Source organism: Python bivittatus, unplaced genomic scaffold (genome assembly GCF_059951505.1).
Source record: "Python bivittatus isolate LINGU-HERP-01145 unplaced genomic scaffold, Pbiv_v1 ctg000070_np1212, whole genome shotgun sequence".
NCBI classification, from domain to species: Eukaryota; Metazoa; Chordata; class Lepidosauria; order Squamata; family Pythonidae; genus Python; species Python bivittatus.
Genome location: NW_028277034.1, coordinates 1891623 through 1917314, shown reverse-complemented (window position 1 = coordinate 1917314; position 25692 = coordinate 1891623). Strand labels below are relative to the sequence as shown.

The 25692-nt window shown below is 36.6% G+C and overlaps 1 protein-coding gene across 1 annotated transcript in view; it reads left to right on the top strand.

The window, feature by feature from the left end:
* The window catches only part of CHIC2 (cysteine rich hydrophobic domain 2), a 40660-nt gene extending 16393 nt beyond the window's left edge, over positions 1–24267 (top strand). Inside the window, exons 2-6 of the mRNA XM_007440194.3 lie at positions 5405–5459; positions 5616–5771; positions 12083–12139; positions 12309–12368; positions 16340–24267. Coding sequence (XP_007440256.1) covers positions 5405–5459; positions 5616–5771; positions 12083–12139; positions 12309–12368; positions 16340–16390 — 379 coding nt within the window. The 3' untranslated portion in view covers positions 16391–24267. The remainder of the gene's footprint in view (positions 1–5404; positions 5460–5615; positions 5772–12082; positions 12140–12308; positions 12369–16339) is intronic.
* The last annotated feature ends 1425 nt before the right edge of the window (positions 24268–25692 follow it).

Below are 25692 nucleotides of genomic sequence, written 5' to 3'. Positions count from 1 at the left end.
TTGCTCTGAAAGCACTTCGATCTTTTCTCCTTTGAAATGTTAGGAATAATCCCACCTCCTGCTTTGAGTTTTCACATAGACTCTTACCTATTCCATATACCCTCACGTTCTCTTTCATATAAGTTTAATATAGGAAATTAGGTTAGTAAGACTTTATTGCCAGGGCTTTGAGCAACGTAAAGGCAGGTCTTACACATCACTGGATGGACAACACTGGAATTAGGAAATAAATTGCATAATAGGAAGTAGAAATTATGAAGTTCAATTTAATCAGTCAGGATATATTCATATGAAGATTGTGGAATATACCATAAATTATTAATGTCAAATATATAGATTGAACTTAGAAAGATAGAATGTTCAATAGATGTTGATAAACTCAGGTTTAGGAGAAGTAAAAATTGGAACTTCAGCGTTAAAGTTTGTTTTAAGACCAATGGGCTTTTTAAACATCACTATATACACATTCTTTTTAAAGTAGAAAATAGGACTTTTTAAGTGATTGAGATGTATTAGGTTTTCTATATTGTAGAAGCGTTTAATACTTCATCAGTGACACATGAGTTGCAACAGGTGTTCAAAACTTGGCAGGTATTGAGCTTCAGTTCTTGCTGAATGAAATTGCTTATAGTCCTTAAAAGTAATAGTTATTCACTGAGTCTGGAGATAAAACAAAAATGATAATAAAAATAATGATATGGTAAATGCAGCACGAGTTCCTGAGCTCTTGCTCATATTTTAGTATTTTACAAAGCACTTATCATAGTTCCTATGTTCTTATTCTCAGCACGGGACTTATTAGTGGCTAATTATCAGGCCATCATGGTTCATTATGAATCTTTTATTATGGTATAATCTCTTCTCCACAGTTAATTGTGTTCTTGGGAGCAAAAGGTCAACCTTTTTTGCCTACTAGAAAAAGGGAGGTCAAGATGAGAGAATAACACATGCCCTAAAAGCTTAAGATTCTTCGAATGAAGTCGCTTGACCTTGCAGAGTCACTTATAGTTAAGGATGACATGATTACTTCCAGAACTTCTCCTGAAGTTCCTTGGTTTATTCTTTAGGTACTCTCTTCATAATCCTGATTAACAGCTTGGGTGGATATGATTTTAAAATATGGGCGTTATTTTATGGAGCTTTGAAAGGAATGTAAACTGTATAATTACAGCACTTTTCATCTCATTTAATATTTTCAAGAGTCTTGCTTGTCTGTGTGTTTGAACACTGCTTTCAGAGGTGTTACAATTTTTCAGAGTTCGCTGCCCGCCCATCCCTGCAGCTGTCCTTCATCTTTACAATTTTTTATGATGCAAATATAATGAAGAATTTGCAAACTCTTTTCTGATTTCTGAGTTCTGTATTATCAACTGGAGATTTTCTGCCTTCTAAGGGAGTCAGCAAGCTATACCTTTCTCCAGGGTATGGTAATTTCTAAAGGTTCAAACAAGCCAATTTACTTCCCCCTCCCTCTCCTTTTTGGTGTGGGGGATGAGGGTTTTTTTAAAACTAAGCAGGCCTAATCCTTGTTAAAGTGTGTTTTGGTTTCTTCCCCTTAAAAAAAAAATGTAGCACATCTTTGGTCTAGGTTCATCTGAGGCTATTTCTGTCTCTTTTCCTATTTGTAATGATCCCATTTTTCTTCAATTATATTAGGACTCAACCACCTGAGTTTCCTATTATAGGGGAATAAAATACCCAGGAGTACTTTAGATTATGTAAATATGTGTGGAAATATTTTTGGGTGGAGCTAATCTTATAAATATAGTAATCCCAGACTTCTGAAATCTATAAAGGAGATTGAGCTGTACTCTGAGCGGGACTGAAAGATAATCAGAATTGGACTGAAAGTTTAGTGCAATTGGAAGTACTCTTGATTTCCTTCTCAGTAGAGAAGCCTGTCTTGTCAACACAGGTATGCCAGGCACAGGTTGGGAAATCATACTTAACTAGCAGATGTTGATCACACACTTGCTGAAACAAGATTCCTCATCCAGTGTTCATCTTGTAGAATGGATTAAATTAGTTATTTCTGCTTTCTTGTTTGTGGTGCAACGTACAAGATTGATTTATTTACTTTTATCCTGCTGCACTCCACAGAGACACACACTCTCTCTATATAGAAGTCCTTCTGGAGTGTAGCAATGTATATTGGTATATGTATATATTTCAGCATAGCAATATAACATCAAAACATCATCAAACAAATACAACTATAGTAAAATCAGTAAAGCTATTAAATCGCCCCAGTTGTTGATTCTCAGCTGTTAAGATGTTAGGCATCCTTAATGGCCAGATCTTAACTAAGGGCCCTTCTGAATAACTTTGTTCTTATTGCTTTCTTAGAAGTGAGCAATGATGATGCCATCCAGATTTCTGGTAGAAGGCTGTTCCATAGAATAGATGCTACCAGAAAAACATAATCATCATCTAGCTGCCCTTCTCCATTCTGCTGGTTGCTGCTTCACTTGGGACTGTTGCTCAGGGCTGAGCTCTTTCCAACACTATATATCTGTTGAGGTGGCGAGGTAAAAATATTTTCAACTTGAGCTTCACTCTGGGTGATTTCATGGTCACAACTCTGCTATTTAATTGGCAACAGCACAATGCAGTGTGCATTTGTTTTGTTTTGTTTTGTTTTGTTTTGCTTCCCTGTATAGCCTACAGCCAGTGGTATCTGCCATGAATTAGAATGACATCATCATGCAAGTGACATTACATACATGTGCCCTGAAGTCATAGAATTTGTCTGATACTATTGTCACATGTTGTTCCCCCTTCCCCAAAGCTCCTTCCTATAGACCTGTTATTCTGTTTTGATCTCCCATCCACATACTAACCAGATTCAATCCTACTTAGTTTCCCAAGTCATACAAGGTTGGTTAGGTGCTTCCACCTGTTGAGACAGGTGCAGCAAACACAGGCAAACTTAGCAATCAAAAATGTAGCTAGCTGGATGAGATTTCAAGCTGCCACTTTATCTAGTGAAATATGGAAAGAGTTGTTTATGTGTAAAGGAACACATAAGAACGTCCCTGCAATTATGAGGGTTGAATGAAAAATAATGTTTCCAATGTTATAAGTCATCAATAGATGGGACTCCTGATGCTGTAGGGGCTCTGACATGTTATTTAATATATGTTCTTTCACTTCAGTTAGTGGGAAGTTGCTGTGAGAAAAGGTTATGCTACAGTTGTTTGTGAAATGGAATCCTGCAGTGAGTACTCATCATTGTGCTTTAAGCAACATACTGTGATGGAATTTTTGACTGCCAAATGTAGGTTGTTTATGGTGGTGACTGTGTTGATTTGAGTCCAGATGCAAAGATGTGAACTGGGAAGAGCTGATTTGCGTGATCAAGAACAAAGTGGATTACTTGTGACAGCAACCAATGAGTTTCACATGAGAAAGATTGATGAACAGGTTAAGTACAATTCAGCAAAGGGACATTGCTGTCAGGTTTGGCATATCACAGCAATGTGCGGGTAACATTATTGATGTTCTTCAGTATTGAAAGGTTTGGGCAAGATGGGCTCCTCACACACTGACAGCAGAAATGAAACCTTCAAGAGCTGAAATTTGCCAGCAATTGTTGTCACACTATGAGAATGAAGATGGGAAATCCCTTCATAGCATCATGACAACTGATGACAAAGCGTCAGTCCATGGGTTATCATCACAAAGCTTCACCTGTAGAAAAAAATTCAAAACCTGGATTTTCTTGAACCTGGCACATTGTCAGCTCAGAGAACTACATTGCAACACTCAAAACATTGAAACAATGACTAAGCAGAATTCAGAAGCAACAAGAAGGAAATTTTGCTGCAACATGATAATACTAGGCCTCACACCTCATGAGCCAGGTTGGATCTCATCATCTTACCACAGCATCTATACTTAGCAACATGTAACTTCTACCTTTTTCCAGAACTGAAAGAATATCTTCATGGGCATCTGTTTGACTGAAATGAAGAGATGGAAAGAACTGTCAGGACCTGGTTGAAGAGACAAAGTATGGAGTTCTTTCATGATGCCTCTAAGAAACCTGTCCATCATTGGCAGAATTGTGTAGTGAATGGTGGTGATTATGGATAGAAGTAAATACAGGTAACATAAGATCTCATTTCAAAATATTGAAATATCCTGATTTAAACTAAAGTTATGGAGATGGAAGCATTACTTTTCATTCGATATCTCTCCGTATGTATGTATGTATGTATGTATGTATGTTGCTGCCTATATTGCTATAAAAACAAGGAAAACTCTGAAGTCTAATGGTCTGCAATTAAAATAAACAGAAGCAATTGGTTGTTTAAGGAGAATTCTTCAGCAGTTGATAGGACCCAACATAAAATTAAGCTGGTCTAATCTACCGGAGTAGCTCTCAGATGCTGCCACCATCTCTGCAAAAATAACATTGCATGCCAGAGAAATCCACTCACTGATCTTAAAGGACAGAATGATTCACATGGGAATAGATGATCCTTTAAGTAACCAAATTCCAAACTATTCAGTATTTTAAGAGAAAAAAAAATACCATATTAAATTGCAGTCTGAAACAAATTGATAGTTCCTGCATCTGATAAGTGGGTATACGATATGCTTCTAGTGTTTGTTTCCAATCTAAAGACAGGCAACAACAGAGTGTATTACAGGTAGTCCCTGGGTTAAGAATGCCTGGTTTAAGAACGACCCATAGTTAAGAACAGAGCCTATTGTAGCAAAATTTGAGTTAAATACACAATGATCCAAGTTAAATACATAATGGTTCGAGTTAATTACACAATACTACTTATGCAGTATTGGTTCAAGTTCATTACACAAAACTACACATACAGTATTATACAATAATACTGTTCCAGCTTACATATAAATTTGACTTAAGGACAGACCTTGGGAATGGAACTCGTCCTTAAACTGGGGACTTTCTGTACAAGTAATCCAGTCAAGATACATCTAATGCATTTAGGACCATTTTCAGGTCTGTCTAACAGGTTAGTTGGTGCATTAGCTGGAGCTAAGCAAAAGCCCTTAGATTGTATGTGTATATGTTTAAATTAAGGTTTTGTTTTGTTTAAACCGCACAGATACTGAAATCTTTAAAACACAAGGCTGGAAGTGTGCTTTTCAAATGGATTCTTGAGAAGACGTTCCATTTAGAATTGCTTAATTTTATGCATCAGTTGTGTTTAATAATTGCACTTGCTGCACTACAGACTATATAAAGTGTGAGAGAAGGCAAATGTCTTCCCTTGGTCTCCTGTTTGGGCAACTGTTTATACAGTGTAGTTCCTTGGCAGATGTTTTCCGAACATGTCTTGAGTATTGCCATAAATACCATTATGCTAAAATGATCTCTTTGTCCCAGCATGTGGAGTGAAAAATGTGTTTATTTTGTTTGTAGGTTTGGGCTGAGCAACAAATTTGAAGCAGAGTTTCCTTCATCATTGACAGGAAAAGTAAGTATCCTGGAAGAAAATAAGTTAATAAAACTCTTGACACATTACCATGCATTCAATTTGATGTTGCTTCTACAGCAGGAAAATGATTTCTTAATGCAAATTCAAGCATTAGAAATATATTTACCGTCCTGCTTTCTGGGTTCATTCTTAAAGGTTGCACCTGAAGAGTTTAAAGCCAGCATCAGCCGAGTGAACAGCTGTCTTAAGAAGAATCTTCCAGTTAATGTCCGGTGGTTACTCTGCGGCTGCCTTTGCTGCTGTTGTACCTTAGGCTGTAGTATGTGGCCTGTGATTTGCCTCAGTAAAAGAGTAAGTTAGACCCCACTTATTACCATAAATGCCCTAGACCATGTGATTGCCTTAAGGACTGGGTGGTCATGAGCAACTCTGTAGGGGTGGGGGTGGGGGGCAGGTATTTAAGCCCTAATCAGCCTTGCACAGGCAGAGTGCAAGCACTGTAAAAATGTGTGCCTGGCTTTGCTCCATACTCTGCCTGCCCACACTCCAGTGAGCAGCTGCAGTACCACTACATTTGATATAGTTTAAAATCTAATTATTAAAAGTAAGTAGTATACTTACTTCTTGACTAATTTTGCTGTAAAATTTTTAGTTTTATTGGGGGAGGGTTCACACATTTGCATTTAGCATTTTAGGGGGGTGCAGTTTGAGAATCCTTGTCCTAATGAGTTGTAATTTAATCTCTGCCTCTTGTTATTAGTATCTTCTGCACTTTTTACCCCTTGCAGGGCAATTTTCTAAGTGAAAATAAAGTAGAATAACTGTTATTTGCTTAATACTATATTTGGTTAATATTTCTGAGGCCGAAATCCAAGGTAGTGACAAGAAAAGAGACCTGTACCTTTAAATCCCCCTTCCAAAAAGAGTACTGTACTTCAGAGTTACTTCAATATGATTTTGTAACATATAGTATCTAGTGTGGTCTAAGCCTTGCCATCTCTTCTATGGTGAACTGCAAGAATATTGTGATGTACACCATTTTCCTGAGTTGTAGTCTAATATTAATAATTAATTGCTAGTAATTATACTCAGGATCCAGTAAAGTTTCCCTGCCACCATTTCCTGTTTACCAGATTTTTCTAGCCACATGGAAAGCACTGTTGTTCTTAAGGTAACCAGGAACATTAATCAGAATTAAGGTTATAATGTAGTAGGGTAGTTTGCAGGATCAGATTCTCTAAAACAGGCATAAGCAAACTTTTGAGGTCCAAGTGTATGTGAGATATTAGCTCAGATCTTCAGTGGTACATCTAAGCATATTCATGCTCATACAGTCTCACTCCCTTGTGCACATATAAACACAAACACTCAAATAGATATATAAACTCTCCTTTATCCATATAACAAGATGACAGGTAGTCCTTGACTTATGGCTATTTGCTTAACGACCATTTGAAGTTATGACAGCACTTAAAAAGTTTACTTATGACCAGTCCTTGCACTTGTCCCCCGCAGTCACATGATCAAAATTCAGGTGCTGGCAACCATCATGTATTTACGATGGTTCCAGCATCCTGGAATCACGTGATCACCATTTGCGACCTTCCCAGGGGGCTTCCAACAAGTGAAGTCAACGGGGGAAGCTGGATTTGCTTAATGACTGCAGTGATTTACTTAATGGCAGCAGCAAAAAAGGTTGTAAAATTGGTTGCGGTGACTCACTCAACTACCACATTGCTTAGCAATGAAAGTTCTGGTCCCAATTGTGGCCGTAAGTCAAGAACTGCCTGTACTCTGTTCTCTATGAACAGATGCACACATACATATACACTTCCCATTACATATAGCTAGGCACACATACATTTTTGTCACGTAGCACTAAAATTGCTTTACTGTGCAATTACTGGCAAGGCAGTTTTGAGTACTGTCCTCCAGAAGTTCTGGCCGTTTTGATGGTGCCCTTCCTTTAGTTGTCTTCTGCTGTCCAGATTATGCTCTCACTGCTTAGCTCTCAGTGAGGTCCAGTGACTGCTACTACTGTGCCCTCTGCTGCATCATCTATGTTTTTTCTCCTTTACCACTGCCACATCTTTCTCAGTGGTGGTTGTACTAACTAAAAGTACATAATCTGACTAATCCAGTTCATGTAGAAAAAGCCCCACATGCATTATTTCTCAGAATATGTGTCAGGCAGCTGGCATCAGATGTCCCCTCGAGCTATCATTATTATTGGTTGCTGTTTCCGTTGGTCAATATATCCTCTGTGACTGTCAGCAAGGAAGGACCTCTCTTCTGATGGACAATTCCTCAGGCTGTGAAACCCGTCGTTGTCAGATCATCCTGTTACAATTAAATAAGACCATCTTTTCAGAGGTGTAAAATTTAGTTATTTTTATCATTTGTTATTATAGAAATAATTCACATAGTGCAAAATATGCTACCTAAAATTTGCAGCACTTAATGTGCTGAAGTTATATTTTCTCAAATTAAGCTTCCTCGGTGTTTCCTTGTGCCTTGTCCCATTTTACCATAAGGTAGTCGGGTTTTTAATGTTCAGAACATACTTCTGGATTCTTGATTCGTTGTTGATGACAAATATGTCAAGTTGTGGGAGACAGGGAAGAGGTTGAGAACATTGCAGACTAAATGCTTGAAAGTACTTCCAGTGGCGTAGTAGATATTTCTCATTTCTCCTCCCCACACACCCACCACATCTATTTTGGAGGATCCCCTAATTCATTGGTTTGCCTACTAGTTCATCTACTGAACTAAAAAAATCTAGACTAAATTAATGCAGAACATTTCTTTGTTATAAAGTGTAGTAAATTGTGTATTGTGCTTGTTCTTGTAATTGATAGCACTGGTTATAAATACAACACTTTAAGGCTAAGTTCCATTTTATGTTAAAATTATTAATTTAAAATAATATAAAAGTCCATGGGATTTTAAATTTTTTAAAGAAAATTATTTCCTAAAAATATTAGAAAGAGGGAAAAACTTTTTTCCCTCTTTCAGTACAGCTCATGGAAAGAGTGCCATGATCACCATTCTGAGGAATAATTTTGACTCCAATTGAAAAGGCACAGCAGGAGTTGCTGCTTCAAACATCTCCAGAAGGGTCCTGCCTTTAATTTAGAAAATGAATAAGAAAATAGTCAAAAAGTCTTCCTAGCACATGTTATTATTTTTAAGTCTATAAGGAAGCCTTTCTCCCCAATTTAGTTAAAACTGCAAGAGTTTTGAGAGATACAGAATGAGGGGTTTCTATGTCCAGTATTTTCTGATAGAGAAATAGTTCAGATGTATAAAAACAAAACTACAGTACACATATAGTTACTCCCATCATCAGTAAAAGTGTTCTGCAATTTTATAGATTGGGCTTATCTTCACATGCCGATGCTTTCCCTTAGTCTTTCAGGCCCAGATTCAGATTTGAAGGATGTAGTGCTTTAGACCATTAAAGTTGCCCTAAATTGACAGCTTAAAACAATTATTTTTATTTAAGAATCATCTTCAAGATAGAATTACATTTAAACCAGCTCTTAAAATTTTTATTGTTTAGATTTTTTAATTTTTTACTGGTTCATTAAGCTTTTCTGAGTAATAGAAAAATTTTAAAGAGGAAGAAGCTGCAGTCCATTGTACAGAAACCTAGGAGTTACTTCCATTGAATGCACTGAATTTACCCCTCAGTAAACCTGCATAGGATAAAGTGGCTTCAGTGTTGTGACACACTGTAGTCCTTTTATTTATTTAAGAACTGTCTTTCCAATTTGGCTGAAGTGGTTTACATAAATAATCATACCTTATCCCTGAATAAGAAGCATTAACCTGGCTAAATACTGGTTTTAAAGAAAAACATACATGACAGTGTTCAAAATCTTTCTAATAAGGTCTCTTCCCCTTCACTTGAGTTTTGTGTTACCAAATGTTCTTAGAATGTTTTCTGTATGCCTGTGATTGAAAATCTATAGGGTTCTCATCCCAGTGTTGCACTCAAATCAAGAGCCCCTCTTGGGCTGTGAATGTCCTCACCTGCCCCTCACTGTAAATCACTGAGCTGTCAAGTACCATGATTAATTAAGCTGCACATGCAAGTCTCTTTTTTTCACCTGTCAAATAGAGGAAAGGAAGCTTGGTTAAGATGCTTTTTAAGTCACCTTTTCTTCCTCCGCCTGAGAGGTACTTGCTAATGTTTCATTTAAATGTTCACTCACCTTTTGTTTGGCGGCCAGGCGCTGAGTATTGACTGAGCAGATTTAAATGAAATGATTTACAAAAATGGAATGTTTTTATAGAGAGGAACATCAGTGCTATCTACTTGAACCTTAGGATGGGATAAATTGACATAAAAGTATAAAAACAAAGTTTGTTTTCTATATACATACTGCTTGTTTAATGTTAACTATTTAGGGTTTTTTTAAAAAATGGGCTTATGTGTTTCTTTACAATCAGGATGCTGTTCAATTTATGCTTAAGACTTCCTCCACATAAGAGTAACAGTAATTAAATGTTAAATTTGTTTCTTTGAAATATACAGAAGGCCCCTTCAGAGTGTTGTATTGAGTCTTCCGTATTCAGTTTCCTATTTATAATGTAAAGTGTTTAATTGTACTAGTATTTGGGAAGCTGGTTTCTTTGCCATCTTTTCTCCTTCCCCTCCATGCAAGCAATGAAATTTAAATTGTACAGCAGTCGTAATCTATTCTTTAAAAGGCTCTGGCAAGAAAGATTACAAGGTAGCTTCACATTTTTGAATCGGTTTTGCCATTGGTTTAGCAGCGGGTGGGCAGGCAGATGCCTGCTCGGAGTAGAACCTATTGCCATTTTTCACCATTGATAGAGTAGCCTTTCAGAGTCAATGAGCTCTGTCAATGTGAGCTTGTCAAGGCTACAACTTCATAGACCTGAGAGGCGGTTTGAGAGGTCAGCCCTTTTCAGGTTTGCTGTGATGCAAATGAGCTTTAATGCTTAAACAACTATTGGAATTTTTATGTCTGCTCCTTGTTCTTTTTTCTTCACAAAGTCATTGACGAGACATTCAGTGCTTTTTAAATTGGAAGTTGCATTGTGCTAAAGACCTAGTACAGATTTACTGAGGGCTGAAAGCAGTTAGATCATGTTCTTTTCATGGTGCGATTAGAATCAAATCGATTTCCCTACAGCCTTCAGCATTCAGATGGCAATTTTAACAAAGCTTAGGGGGCTAGACAAGGGACAAAACGACTGAACTGAATGTTAATTACACTCTGCAGCCTTATTTTCTTTTGATTTGGAGCTGACTGGCAACTAAATTAACAAAAGTGTGACCATAACTGCTGCCCTATTTTCATTTAAAAGGAGTGCAGACTCTAAAAGGCCATCTTTACAAAGAAACAAGAGAGGTCTGCTGATCATTGTTAGAGGGCAGGCACTGTCTTTCATAAAATAAAATAAAAAGTATTAGCCAAAAGTAACAGAACTTCAAAAACTACAATGCGGTAATTTAGTTGCTGCTATTAAAAGGTGACTCAGAGTTCTTGGAATCCCTTCTTTTTAGGAAGAAGACATCGCAAAAACTTATAATTCATGCACAATAGTTGATTCTTCCACATAGGCACAGCTGAAGTTTATGCTTTTATGTTGGTTGGAAATGCCCAGAATCTCTCTTTTCTCTTTATGTTAGCACATATATATTTCTGTGTGTATATATCCACTCATAAGTGAATGTGTATATGTGTGTATATATCAATATACATACTATATTTTGCTTTTTGAGTACAGTCAGTATATTTGGGGAACAAGTTTAAATAAATATTTTAAAAACCTTGGTGGACCAGGATGCAGTTTGTAACACCTCTTGTTTAGCTTCAGTTGAAGTGCAAGATGCTTTCCACCCCCCTTCTCCCTCTCCTGCCGCCTCTTTCTCTCTGCCTTATAAGGAAACTGCAGCTGTACAAAGTTGAATTTGCCACAAGGCTCAGTGATCCATGCCTTTGCACCTGCAACACTGGTCTCATCTCAACACCTGGTGTCATGATTTATCCTTCTTTATTCATAAAGACTAGTAAATCCCATCTTATTGCTGTTTGGTTGATGATATAGCAGTCAAGTGACCATAAACAGCAGGATGTATTTCTGGCATAATATAACTCAATCAGAATGCTTATTGCATCTTTAAAGTGGCAGGTTTACTGGAAAAAGATTTAATTCCTGTGTTTAAAACTGAGATGCAAGAGATTTAAGGATCCATAAGTTTCAGATGTTTTTGCCGTATTTTTACATGAAGTGTTAAAAGCATAGTTCTAGAACTCATATATATTTTATGTGGAGATTCTTATTGTTGATGTGCAGGTTGCTTGAAAGTGAGTCCTGTTATATTCAGTGGATTGTGAATGAATAACTCTGTTCCTAAAAACCTTTGTTAATGTATAGCTTCATAAAATTTCCAAGTATTTAGGTACTTCTTAAAGTTGCTTTGCTTCCATGTTAGTCTCTACAAACATACATACCTCTTATTACTATGACTCCAACAAGTAAATGTAGAGTCCCGCAGACCACCCTTTCCTGAGTCCCCCTCCTATGCCTCTTTCCACCAAAACATTTCCACATAAAGGCAGCTGCAAAACAAACTTTTTTTCTAAAGCAGCTCGGGAGTAAAATTCTTTTTATTTGCCTTCTAGACACGAAGATCGATTGAGAAGTTATTAGAATGGGAAAACAATAGATTATACCACAAGGTGAGTGCCGCAGGGAGCAGCTTCGTACTGCTGGGGCTAGAGTTGCACAGTATGGAAACAGATGCTTTTGTTGAACGCAAAATATGAAAGGTGGACAAATGGGGTAGTCTCAGCACTGGCAATAAAATATAGCTCATTTTTCTTCTTCCCCTTTCTCCCCGTTGTCTAGCTGTGCTTGCATTGGAGGCTAAGCAAAAGGAAATGTGAATCGAATAACATGATGGAATATGTAAGTTAAAGGGCTGTTTTGTGCGTTTCTCTATTAAATGATCATTTATTTTGCTTCTGATCTTATTCTTTCCATGATTATTAATCAGCAAAGGTGTCAGGAGGCTTAATCGCCTGAGTGGCAAGGATTTTCTACGGTTCACAGATGTATGGTTTCATGCACAGGGCTGATTTATAAAGTTATGAATGACTTGAAAACAAGGCTTCACTGTGTCCTTGAAAAAAATAATAAATTAATTGCCAAGCTAAAATGGCTTGCACATGTGCTGATGGAGTGTGAAATTTTCAAATGCTGTATAAAAAGAATAACTGCAACTTTGGTTACGCAGCGAATTAGACGTGGGCTGTTTTATATAATGCTAATCAAGTCTTGGCGTATGGAAAAGACCTTTCAACTGAGCGGTTGGAGCTTAGGAACTCTAAAGACTTTGTAGATTTTAACTGCTCTCATACCTCAGCAGCCCTGAAAGTACTGGCTTCACTCTAATGTTTTAAAAGCCTTAATTGTAGGAAAGGAAGTTTAGGTCTTCCTGCTTCTGAAGCAGAACTTTGCATATTTTTATGAAGACTTTTGAAGATGCACAGGTTCTTCCTTTTGCAGTCTTTGTAATCTGAATCATTTTGCTTTATTGTCCTTTGTATTTTTCTGGGGTGCACAGGGGAAGTGACTGTCACTTAAAATCAGTCTTGTTTGCTTTCTAACAAATATACTATTGCAAAATATATCAGCATTATGAAAATTTAAGATATAAGCAGGGGTTAACAAATTAAGACTAACCCACAGAAGTATCTTCCTCTAGCTATTTCTAACACATCCATGCCTTTTAATTATATATCTTGTCTATTATTTAACACAATGCACGCATTATAGACAGTATGTTAGAAGATTGATTTAAAACAGTGCTTAAATAGTTACAAATTATCTTAAAATCATCTTTTCTGTTAGCACTGAAAAAAGAGGAAATACTAAGGCCTATATCTAGCCTAAAACATAAAAGACTGCCTAAAATGCCCTTTTTACAGAGTAGCTCTATTCAACAAACTGTTTCTTTTTAACATCTATTATACTTAACATGTTAATTTATGATCATCTATTATAGCGAACATGTTAATTTATGATTGCAGACACATGATAACTTTGCAATAATTGAAGGCAAGAAAAGAATTTTTGGCACTGGTTTTTAAGATTGGCTATGTAAAGAATTCAGCACTTTATTTTAATAATTACTTCAAGCTTCTGGCCTTTCTAGACTTTTTGCATGCTCATATTGAGAGATACTGTGATTAAAATTACCATTTTCCAGTAAGGTGTTCAGAGGGTAATCAGTTAATATTATAACCTTTATGTCCATTGTAATAGTATAAAGCATACAACAAATTCCAGGTCAGTTTAGAAAGCAGCTGTGCAGAACTTCAGATAGGAAGGGGAGGAGGGTGCTTTGGGACACCTGATGGCAGCTCCCTCAAACCACATATTTGCACAGGATCATGCTGCAGTGGTGGAGGCAGCCACTTGATCCTGGGAAAAGTTGCAGCTGATTTAAGCAGTTGCTGATAGGTATTATGAGAGCGCTACTATGTGCTTCAAACTGCCATTTTCTCTTTGAATGTGAAATGCTACATAGCTTTAGTATTTACTTTTGCATTTAAAAAAATGTATAGTGAATGGCACAAGTCATTAATTGTTATATTTGCATAATTTAGACTGCACATTTACCATGCATACTTACCTGGTGGTCGTGTATATTTGTACCCCAAATGGCAAAAGGAGTCCTGACTGTAGTGACTGTAGTGGGACCTGTTTCTATGTAACTTCTGATTCAATAGATCACTTGAGATCACCTACAAATTTCTGCAACTTCCCATGTCATACAGTTGATTTGTAATACTTATGCAAATTATTTTCAGATATAAAAATGATGTGCAGAAGTTGAAATATTTCAACTTAACATTAATCTTTGACAGTATCTTGAAGTATAGTAAATATTCTAATCAGACAAGAGACTTACAAGAGCATGTTTGTGGCAAGAACAATAGGACAAGCATTCCATGATGTTTTGTAGTCTTCCATAATACTCTGTAGTTTCCAGAAACTTGTACTTTCTCACTTGAGAGATAAAATACACTGAAAGAAATAGATCACTTGGCCTCTTTAGGAAGACTGAATGGCCTGTTAGACATAAATATTGTTGTCTTAACAATTAAAATTAATTTTGCATTATGGTTTAAACTTTTCTTTGTACATTGTAGAACAAAATTGCCTATATCTGATGGCATACGTTTTAATAATGCAACCCTTAATGCAATCTAAGTTGCAGGTATAATATTTCCTGCCTTCCCATCAAGATAATTCTGCAAACTGAATTTTTTTTTAGATTAATTGCCTCTCCCCCTGCTATGAATAACTTACTACTGGTAACCAGCAGATTTTAAAGACCAGTGGAAAAGAGAAGGCAGGAGTGAAGTTGAAAATATTGATGAAAGCTGTTGAAATTGAAGTTACTTTAAGCTGAATGGTAATAGATTTGATATTGGAGCCACTTTCCTTCATCTTAGTTTCTCTTTAGAATTAATTGCCCTGAAATGGTCAGTAGCATTTGGGCAAGGAGAGACCTGCATTTAGGCATTGTGCATATACACACAGCCTGCATTTTCTGTCTAAGGAGGCCCTATCCTGTCAAGCATTTTGACTGCCTTCATGAGTGTGCCTTGTTAGGACCCTGGCCAAACTTGTTTAGAAATGATAAAGGGTGTAGGCACATCTAGTAAGGTGTTTTGTTTTGTTTTGTTTTGTTTTGTTTTTGCTGTCTTTGACATTCCTTCCAGGCATAGAAAAGTTTTCTCACATAGCATCAGGGCATTGCTGTTTGAAGAATACAAACCCGAATTCTTTTTGGCCATGGAGATTAGCCACATCTTTCTTTGGATCAAGCCCTACACTGATATTTTTGTATAACTATCCATGTGTGTTTTTATCTGAGTAAAACCGATGAACCAAGCAATCAGTTTTCTGAGAAATGCATGTACATTTAGTGTGTGTTGTTCATTAGTGTGGTTGCAAGGAACAGGGCAACTATTTCTGAATGTCCAGTCAGGCTTGGAACGTATGTTTCTCAGTCTTTAGCCACATGTATCCAGGGAGTTCACAAATTTAAGATTGCCATTATTTCAGCTTTCCATTGGACACTGGAGAAAGGAAAAACATTTCACCTGTCATAAGCAACCAGTGGGAGGGGGTCACAGTTGCCAAGTGGGCAGCTGGCGCCAATAGTTGGGTAGCAAAGCTCACGTATGGTATGCATGAGTCCCAGGTTCCTTCCTCCTATTTCCAGTTAAAAGGATCACATTGGAAATGATGTGTAAGATATATTCCAGTGGCCTTGGAGAGATGCTCTCCAGCTGAAAAAATGCTGGGATAGTTAAATAAATTGAGAGCCAGTCTGGTGTAGTGGTTAAGGCATCAGGCTAGAAACTGGGAGAGTGCCTTTTAGTCCTGTCTTAGGCACAAAGCCAGCTAGGTGACCTTGAGCAAATCATTCTCTCTCAGCCCTAGGAAGGAGGCAAGGGCAATCCACTTCTGAAATCTTGCGAAGAAAATTGCAGGGACTTGTCCAGGCAGTCACCAGAAGTCAACACTGACTCACAGGCACATACACACACACACACACACACACAAAAAGTTAAACAAATAGACTAACTTAGGAAAAAGTAACTCTTCCTGACCACATATATGTCATTTGCCTATGTATAATGGCAAACGTGTTTTTAAATTGGGAGGAATTTCAAAAACAACTGCCTGTGTGGCATAAGGGAGCAGAATTTAAAGCAAATTAAAAGCTCTCTTGGCTTCTCCTAAAGTTATTTGGATTCTAGCCATGAGTTATTCCCTTGTCATGCTGAAAGCTTTTGCTGAGGAACTTTGAAATTAATGATGCTGTCAATAATTAATTATTTTTCTTTCTGTTTTAACAGGTCATTCTTATAGAATTTTTACCAAAGACACCAATTTTCCAACCCGATTAGCATTTGCTTTACATAGAGACTTCCTGAGTATGTTTTATTTCCAATGGTGCCTTGCTTGGTGCTCTCCTCGTGATGATACAGAGTTGGTTCTACAGAATCTTGTGGTGTTCTTCATTCTTTTCTCTTTCTGTTGTTTTTTTTTAACAGCATGTTCAAAGTGCATTTTTGTCAAATTTGGCAGATAACATTTTGGTGATTTAAATTATTACCTTCCCCTTTTCTGTTAACAGACCCTGGTTTTCAAAGTCTTGAGGTATGGGTATATGTGTGGGTATGTGTTTGAATATGCACACACAGACATACATACATGTGTGTGTTTCTGTATGTATATATACATATATAGCTATTATATACAAATGAAAATAGCTATAAGTATTCTAACCCCAAGATAGACATGTGAAAATTGGCAATCATTTTAACCTATGCACTCGCATCTTGTCTAAATCTCACCATATTTGGCTGGTGAAAATTATATCAGATTTTTTTTTTCCTCCTCCTCTCTGGGATATAAAATCAGCCTCTTCTGAGCCACAAGCAGTATTCCTTCAAAGCCCTAACATCCATTCCCTTTCCACCTTTTCCTGTTCTGTGAAGAAATCCTGTCTGCTCAGAAAATGTTCCTCCTCCAGAAACTTGAACATGGATTGCTGTTTCTCCACTAGAAGACTCAGTGGCAGATTTGCAGGTGTCCAATAGCTAATCCTGGTCAGGATTGACAAATTGACTAGTATTTCCTAAGAGGGCTGGTGTGCGTATAACAGTGGATAATCTTCCTGTGGCTAAGAGATTTGAAGTGGCCAAATAGAACCTAGGATTTTGCAATCTACTCCTAATCTCTTAATCATGGTGAAAAAATAAAGTGATATTTTGTTTATACCAACTCCATATGTGTTTGTGTGGGTGCTTGTGAGAGGGGGGAGTGAGTGAATATGTGTATGTTGGTGTGCAAGCCAGCATGTATTGTGATTCATGCCATGTAACAGCTTTCCTGTTCTTATTGTTTACCAGATTGAATAGTACACAAGGATGCAAGATGGGAAGAAATATATTTGTTAATATTTCAGTAGGTTGAGTTATTGAATGTTACAGTGTTTGGCTCCAACCCATAGAAAGCTGTATTTAAATCCCATTAAAATCATTGGGTCTAGTTAATTGTTGCTAATGCTATTAAGTTCTATTTATTTCATTAGGACTTAAGTGCAACTAACATTCTTCTTTCTTTATTTTGAAGCTTTCCCTTGGGTTGGGGCCTTTGTGTGTAAAACATTAACAGCATTGTACCAGAAGCTAGCGATGTGTTGTTAATGTCTTGATTTTTACATCTGTATATCAGATGGATGAATTTAAAAATGGTTATTTGAATTAATAGTTTACTGAATGTCTGGAGTAAATACTTACTGCATTCTAGCTTCTAAATTTTATGTTTACATGGTTAGCTTTCTGTTTCATTTTTATTGTTTGCACAAGGAAATATTTTAAAAATATGAATATGTAATAATACGCTTTGATCAGGCCAGTTTTTAGTTTCTTGGCTGTGCATATCTTTATGTATTATGTTTAATGCCTGTTGAATGCAGTTATTTCTGAAACATTTGTTTCTGGATTTTAATGTAGATGAACTATAACATATTTTAAGGGCCTGTTCTTCATGTAGCAGAGCAATAATGTGAATAGCCAACAAATACAGTTTGCATAATATTTGTATTAATGAAATGTTTATCCCACTACAAGAATATCAGTTTTTTCCATTTAAATATGTGTTTTGCTTTACTGTCATATACAGATATGTTTATTGTGTATTTGCCAATGTTTGCTATTCATAGCAGATTGCTAATATATTTTGAATATATTTTGCGTCAATTTAAAGCTCTGTTTACATATCACACCATATAGTGGCTCCAGTATGTACTTTTATTGGTTAATCTTGTCATGATTCAGCCAGAGTCTGGCATTTTTGAATCTCACTGAGTTCAACGGGAGAGAGGTGAAGCATATACTTAGCACTTCTCTATTACTGAAGACAATACAACTGGCTTTGATTGGATGACATGCATTGTTCTTTGCTTGAAATATGTATCTAGATTCTTTTAAAAATAGGCTAGGCTCCCTTATTACTTTAAGCCATAATATGGTTTGCTTGTTTTGGGCTGAGTGTGTTGTGTGAATGAAATCATGGTTTGTTTTAGGGCATTAAACTATAGCTTGAAACCATGGTTTGTTGTTGGCTTACTGACTGCAACTGTCGTTTAGTGTGGAAAATGAACAGATATGTATGGTTGGATTGTTTCCTGATTCATTTTTGATTTGATTCAGTACCCCACTGAAGCCTTTAACCTTTAACCAGGCCTCAGAAGCAAGAGTAGCCAAAAAGAAGGAAAACAAATCAAAATTGCCCAAAAAGCTAAAATTACTTTGCTCATCTGTAAAACTGATGCTAGCTTGGTTAAGAAATTATAGTAAGACCATCCCATGGTTGATTACAATACATAAATGCAGCCTATGAAAGAGCTTTAAAATATGTATATAGTTTTAGTCAAGTATTCCAAAATTATTTCCTATCATTCGTGATCTGCTTTTCTCTTAACAAAAGAAACTATAAAGCATTTTTCTCCTTCTGTGAAAGTTCCATAATGTCTTAGAAAATAAATATTTATAATAAAGACTTGGGCCGTTCTCCAACACAGTGCACTTATTGATTTGAATGGGCTTAATTGTGCCTATATCTGTGTTGGCGTGGAATCTTAAGATAAGAACACAAGATGTAAAATTCACTGCTGTTCCTAAATGGAGAGAAAATTGCTGATAACCCGTAGCTTCTTAGGTTTCTCTCTTCACTTCTGTGAAGGTAGGACCTCTTTCCAAGGATCTCATTTGCATTGTTTAGTTTTCCTGGGGAAAAGAAATGGGTAACTTTTTGCATGTGCAAGAGCTTGGCCTGCATGCTAGAGCTCCTGTATATGCATATAACTGCTGAATAGATTGAATGTTTGATTCATTATATTAGAAAACTTGGCTTATAAGTATTTTATTCTTCAAAGTTTTTGTCAATCAGAACTTTACATGGACAGTTTTACAACCTACTTGGAATAGTGTAGATGTTTTTGTAATCAAGCCTGCATATAATGCTCATTAGGGCTACAAAGACACCAATGAAATGAGGATTACTTCAATATTAACTTTCCCTCTTAGTTAAGTGTTGTGTCTGAACTAATGCAGGTAATCTGTTGGATGGTGGTGCAGCCCCATAGCTACTCCTGTGAGTGATCTATTTGTTGAGCTGACTATGCTGAGAGGAAGGGGTTAGCATGACATGGCAATTCCTTCTCTAAGTCAAAAGTCATACACAGAATTGCGGACACTGTAGGAGGAGAGCCATGTTAGTCTATGGTGGCAAAAAGTCAGGAATCTGGTCATACTTTTTCCACCTAACAAGTTTTATTAAAAGGCATTAGCTTTCATGAGCTGGAGCTCATTTTGCAGATGCATAGAGTCACTAGAGTGATGCAGGATTTAAATTGGGTGAGGTGATGTTGTGAAAGATCTTGCCTTTTAAAACTGCTCTCATAAATAGACCTTTTGCATAACAGTGATTTACCTGAATCTAGAAACTGAGGTTGGCTAATCACCCTCTAAATCCATGGATACCTTTGGCTAGACTCATATCTGTTTATATAACTGTGTTAATTCAGCAATCTATTTAATAACCATGTCCACTCATTTGACTTGGGTTGCTTTATATACATTTACCACCATATCTTTTCTGCATACTAGATTTTTAAGAAGATCTGGGGTGGTGGGCTGGGTTGGATTTACTTGAGTTACAAGCACAAAACTAAGAAATTGCTAATTTATTCATGCATGTCTGTGTAATAGATAACAGATTTACATCCCACATGGCAGTGGCAACATGTATAGTAAAGCTGATAATAAAAATGTTGAAGTATGAAGAGTAATGAGGCAAGGAAAAGCATAATATTATTGTTGTTGTTGCATCCACAGAGAGAATTTTCAGAGAGAATTCACATTTATTCAGTTATGAGTGTAACAGAATTTACAGTTGGTCCTCAAAACATTACTTTGCATTTGCATAAAATAATCCTATGATTACATGCCTCTAGATATGCAAATGACTTGATGTTCTCCCTGTTCGTATATAATTCTCCTCTGAACCAGATGTACTTGAACGTACTAACAGTGGCAAGAAACCCACCCTAACCACTAAGTACTTGTCAGTGCCCTTGTTTTTGTGGTATCAGACATGTAGCAAAAAGTGTTTCACTGGATCCTTGATGGGCCAGTATATGGGGCTGATTTTTTTTTTCATCCTAAACTGAAACTATTTTATAATTGTGCAGGTCTACATTTAGAAGCGTGTGTTCTTTATGAAATTATCAAAAACGTTTAAGGCTATATGTACCAAGGTTAATCTTACTAAAGAGTAAGCAGTCCCGAACACGTTTAGTAAGCATAAGATTGTAATGTAACCCTAACTTTTTGGACAGCTAATAAATAAAATCAGAACCTCTTATGAGGATTAAGAAAATACAATTCTGCCTAATCAAGCATTTGTATGTGTGTGCATGCATGTGTATATGTGTATTTCCTTAAGAATATTCTTCACTAACTGATGATTCAGTCCAGAGTCTGAATGCCACTCTACATCACACAATATATGTTATAGAGACCTACAAATAAAAAGTTGATAAAATGCTACATAAACAAATAGATGAACAAATGTTTACATTAGACACATGATCTGCTTTTAGTTTTAAAAAATTATAACCCTGTCCATCTTTCCAGATTAATTTTAAATGCTATCTAGATTGTTCCTCTTAGGAGATCTAAGAGCAAGTTCTGCTAAAAAATATGTTAAGTCTTGAATAAAATTGCCTTGTCTATATAAAGGAGATAGCAAATAACATTTTTTAAAAATTTGGAGTAATTCTTCATTTCTGGGTGTCATGGCATTTAGCAGCATTTGGTAATTTTGAATTTAGCCATGTGTTTCAATTGTATCTTTAAGCAAAAATATAGCTTACTTTTTAAAAACTCAACTATGCTGACAAAATGTCCTTTGAAGACATGTAAAAAGCTTAAGTTGCCTCTGGAATTGAATTGTATAGTGTTTGGTTGATTCCTAGATTGTTACATAGTTAAACATCACATGTCCTTAAAAGGATGTTAGGATGCATTCTTAAGTCTGTAAATCACAATATGACTTCTGGCTTGACATCAAGGTTTAGGGAGATAATAGCTCTTAACCATTTTGAGAAGTTTTTATGTCAGAAGTTTCACCAGCATCCTATGATGAATTATATTAGTTTTGTAATATGGCAAAGATGTTACAGTAAAGATGAAAACATGCAGCATCAGGTCTTGACATATTATAACTTTATTCCTAGTCATGTCACCCCTTCTTGTCCTAAGGTTGTAGTAGAACTATTTTATACAGAATGATCTAGACCAGGAAGTTTTAGTTTGGCATCACCAAGTCCTTGAAGGGACATACCAATTTTGCCCAAATAAAGGGAAAAAATCTGAAATGTTGTGAGATCACTTTAAGTGAGGTTATGGTGCTTTGGTTGGAAAAAATGCTATTGACCGCATGGTCTAAACAATATACTCATTGCCAAGGTCAGCATTCCCATGGCCAAATGTTTGTCTCTTGGTCATATTGTTTCTTGCAAATGCTATATGAGTTGGAACCATCATGTAGTGCTTTCTCACCCACGGCTATCACAGGTAAACTGGAACAGATAGTTTGGTCCATGATACGCCAGTTGTGTTATGAAGAATGAAACTAATATAGGCTGTTTTCTGTGACCTCTTCACCAAAGAATCAAAGTGCAAGATGGCCTTCCCAACAGCCATGGGTATTGTAACCTCTCTGAAAGACATCAGGTTGGGAAATGCAGCTGTTACATGATTACATTTTCTACCCCATTGTTGGGCCCAGTTGAACTTGCTGTCTGCTTTTTTTCCTTTCCATACTTCCACATGAAAGCAGATCCTTTAATTCTGCATATCACTGGTAAACTGCCACTTAGCAATCTTTTAAGGGCATTCCCGTGACAAAGAAACTGGTGAGTTGCCAGCTAGATAAAGGCAAAAAGTGGCAAGTGAGAACTTTGGTAGTTCTTGGAATAGAAATAAAAGAACAGAAGCAACAAATCCTTGGCAACAAGGATAAATTAGGAAAACACTTTCTGTTTAAGATGTTCATTGCACTGGAATATTGGTGCATAATTCCAGAAGCTAGGGAGTTTTAACAGTTAAATATACTATAATAACATCCTTCTTTTTAAAGAACATTCAGTAGAACAGTAATCCTATGCAGTACTTGTTTCTGAGTAAACCAACAGAGAATTGACTATAAGGCCCTTTAGGATGACTAAGGTTGGATTTTAATGGAATTCAGAGAGCCTTCATTTTTCCAGATTTCTTCATGTGTGAAAGGCAGTCTCGTCTCATTATAAATACATTCAGAGAATCCAACTTGTGAGTTCAAGAGCAGCCTCCCATCTCATACAAAATGGCAAACACTTTTGAAATAGAATTTCAAAAACCATTTCTCATCTAGTGTGGTCTGCTATTCAAAGAGAACTTTTTAAAAGAGGGCATATGGTGAATGCCCTTGGGCATGCCTAAAGTATGTGTGTGTGAGTGTGTGGTGGTGGTGGTGGTGTTTTCTTTCTGGATCTCAGCCATGCTGTTTAGCCTTTTCTTACCCAGCTAATGGAAGCTCTACACTTGTGGCCTTTTGGATTGTCATTATTGTATGTCACTGTTGATTTTTCTAGATGACTGATAGGGCACATTTGACTATTCGCAGAAAATCATTTTAATCTGGAATTAACCTTAGTATTCTAATATTCTAATGTATTTTAGAGCATAGATATGAAATAATGACATCTCTCCTTTGCCAGTAAAAAGCTTAGCATAAAAGATAGGGTGAATCAGTGCTATTGAAATTTTAAAATTTAGCTTATTATATAGAGGTCCGATAAAATTTGATAAGGATGTCTTAATAAAATAAGAGCATTGGTTAATCTCTTTTCTCTTGAAAAATGCTTTTAAAACACTTTAAAATATGTAGCTGATAATGTATGTATATTCAAACAAATGGAAAGGAAGATTAATAGGATGGTTTTTAAAACACACACAAAATACACACATTTTAAAACAAATATGATATGGTTGCTTTAAGTTTATCCACTCACCAACATTTCATAACTTTGTCTAAATATCAAGTATCTTTTCCTGACCTGATCCAGCCTTAGAATGTATTCCACTCAGAAATCTCTCTAGAGAAAAATTGTATGTATTACAAAGGAATAAAATTGTGAAGCTATCTTATAAAGACTTGTTTTCCTTTCCTAACTGAATGAACTTTGCATGATTTCACCAGAATGCTTTTAATCGACAGTTTTATTCTTTAGCAACATAGGAAGCTTCCTTCTACTCAGCTGAGCCTTTAGTCCAGATAATTCAGTATAGTCTGGCTAGAGCTCTGCATGGCTTCCCAACCTTAATGAGATGCCAGAAATTAAATTAGAGGCTCTACCACCGTGCTGTGATCCTTTTCTGGTAGAAAGATATCTCACTGACTTGAATGACAGGCTGCGCTCATGGGAGAGTAAGCCTTGCTGAATTCAGTGGTGATTACTTTGAGCAGATACACATAGGATTGCACTATCTTATAGTTAGCTGTATAGAATGGTACGGAACTAAATTTAATGTACATTAATACTGTGGGGCTGTAAGTGTATTGTAAATTTTTAAAAATATGTTGGAAAATGTGTTATGGGCATATGCTAAAAATGTGAAGAAGGATATTCTGATTGGGTGGCATTGTTGAGAGTAAAGTTTCTTTAAGCAAGCATCTTCATTCTCCTAAATACCTCCTGGTTTCCTGTTCTTTTTAAGCATAGGTTTCTCTACATGCTGCCCCAACCTGTTCAGAAAAATGGAAGGAACTTTTGATGATGAAGGATCTCTAATATGAATGGAATGCCTTAACAAACTTTTGCATACACTTGATGGGAAGCTGGGGGAAGCAGAGAGGAAATTAAAATTATTTTAAAAATTAAACTTTTTAAGGATTGAATCATCTGAAGCTGAAAAACCCTGATATATTCAGCAAAATTGTATTGAATTTTTTTTAGAAGAGGGGTGGAATTATGAGAGTCTACCATATTCTGCCTTCCAAACTTAGGTAGAAAAACATGAGTAGGTATGTAATCAAACATAAGTTACAACAAGAGCTTTACCACTAGTTACTGTGTAAAACTAGACATTTGAATATATTTAAACATGGGGAACTCCTATTATTAGCAGAAGTCCAAGAGCATCTGAAATTGCAGAATTTCCAAAGTCTAGCATTAAACTCTGTGTGCATCTTTCCCATTTTTAGAGTCTCTTTAGATGTTGTCTCTAAAAAAACAGCCACCAAGAAAACTCTTAACAGTCTCTTTATATGTATAATTAAAAAAAACACCCTGGAGCTACTCTGAACCATGCAGGGTGTTGTAATTTCAGTTTGCAAAGCAGTATGATACAATGTTGCTGAGCAGAAAAGCCCATGATAGATTTAATGTAGCCAATTGTGCACTTTTTTAAAAAAGAGTAACTGTTCAGCGTGAGTTAATTTTGGATTTTTTCAGCATCTCTCTTTTAGGCTTTGTGCCACATTCTTCCAGACAAATGTGTATTCCATGCGGACCACTGTTCTGCTAAATGCTCTCAGTTCTCCCTTTGCAATCAAGATTATGTTGCTAAGGAGATCTTGCTTTTATTGGTGCCATTGATTTGTGTTAATACGTTTTGAATACCTCTCGGTATTCTTCCGTAGACAAGGCCAAAAGAAAAACTTCCCCGAGTTTCCCAATTTACATGACAAATGGAGCGGTGGTGTAATGAAGCCGATATAAAGTGGGCAGTTGAAAAGCAACCAAAGAAGGCCACTCAAGTGAGAAATGAAGAAATGTGCCGGGGACAGTCTGGCCTGCCTTTGCTCCAGCTGCAGGAACTGGCTTGGGTTGCAGCGAGATGCAGAGGGCGAAGAGAGAGCGCCTCCATCTGCAAAGACCACCCACTCTTGCAGCCCCAGCTTTCCTTGGATTACCTCACTGGTTTAATACAAATGATCACAAAGCAAATAGTCTAACTAGGAATGAAGACTCTTCCTCCTTGGGAAAGAGGAGAGAAGCCATAACCTTCCACATTCTCTTCCTCCAAGACCTTCCCAGTGTTGAACTTGAAGCTAAGCCTTGATGCAATCTTTGAGAAGTATGAAATAGTGA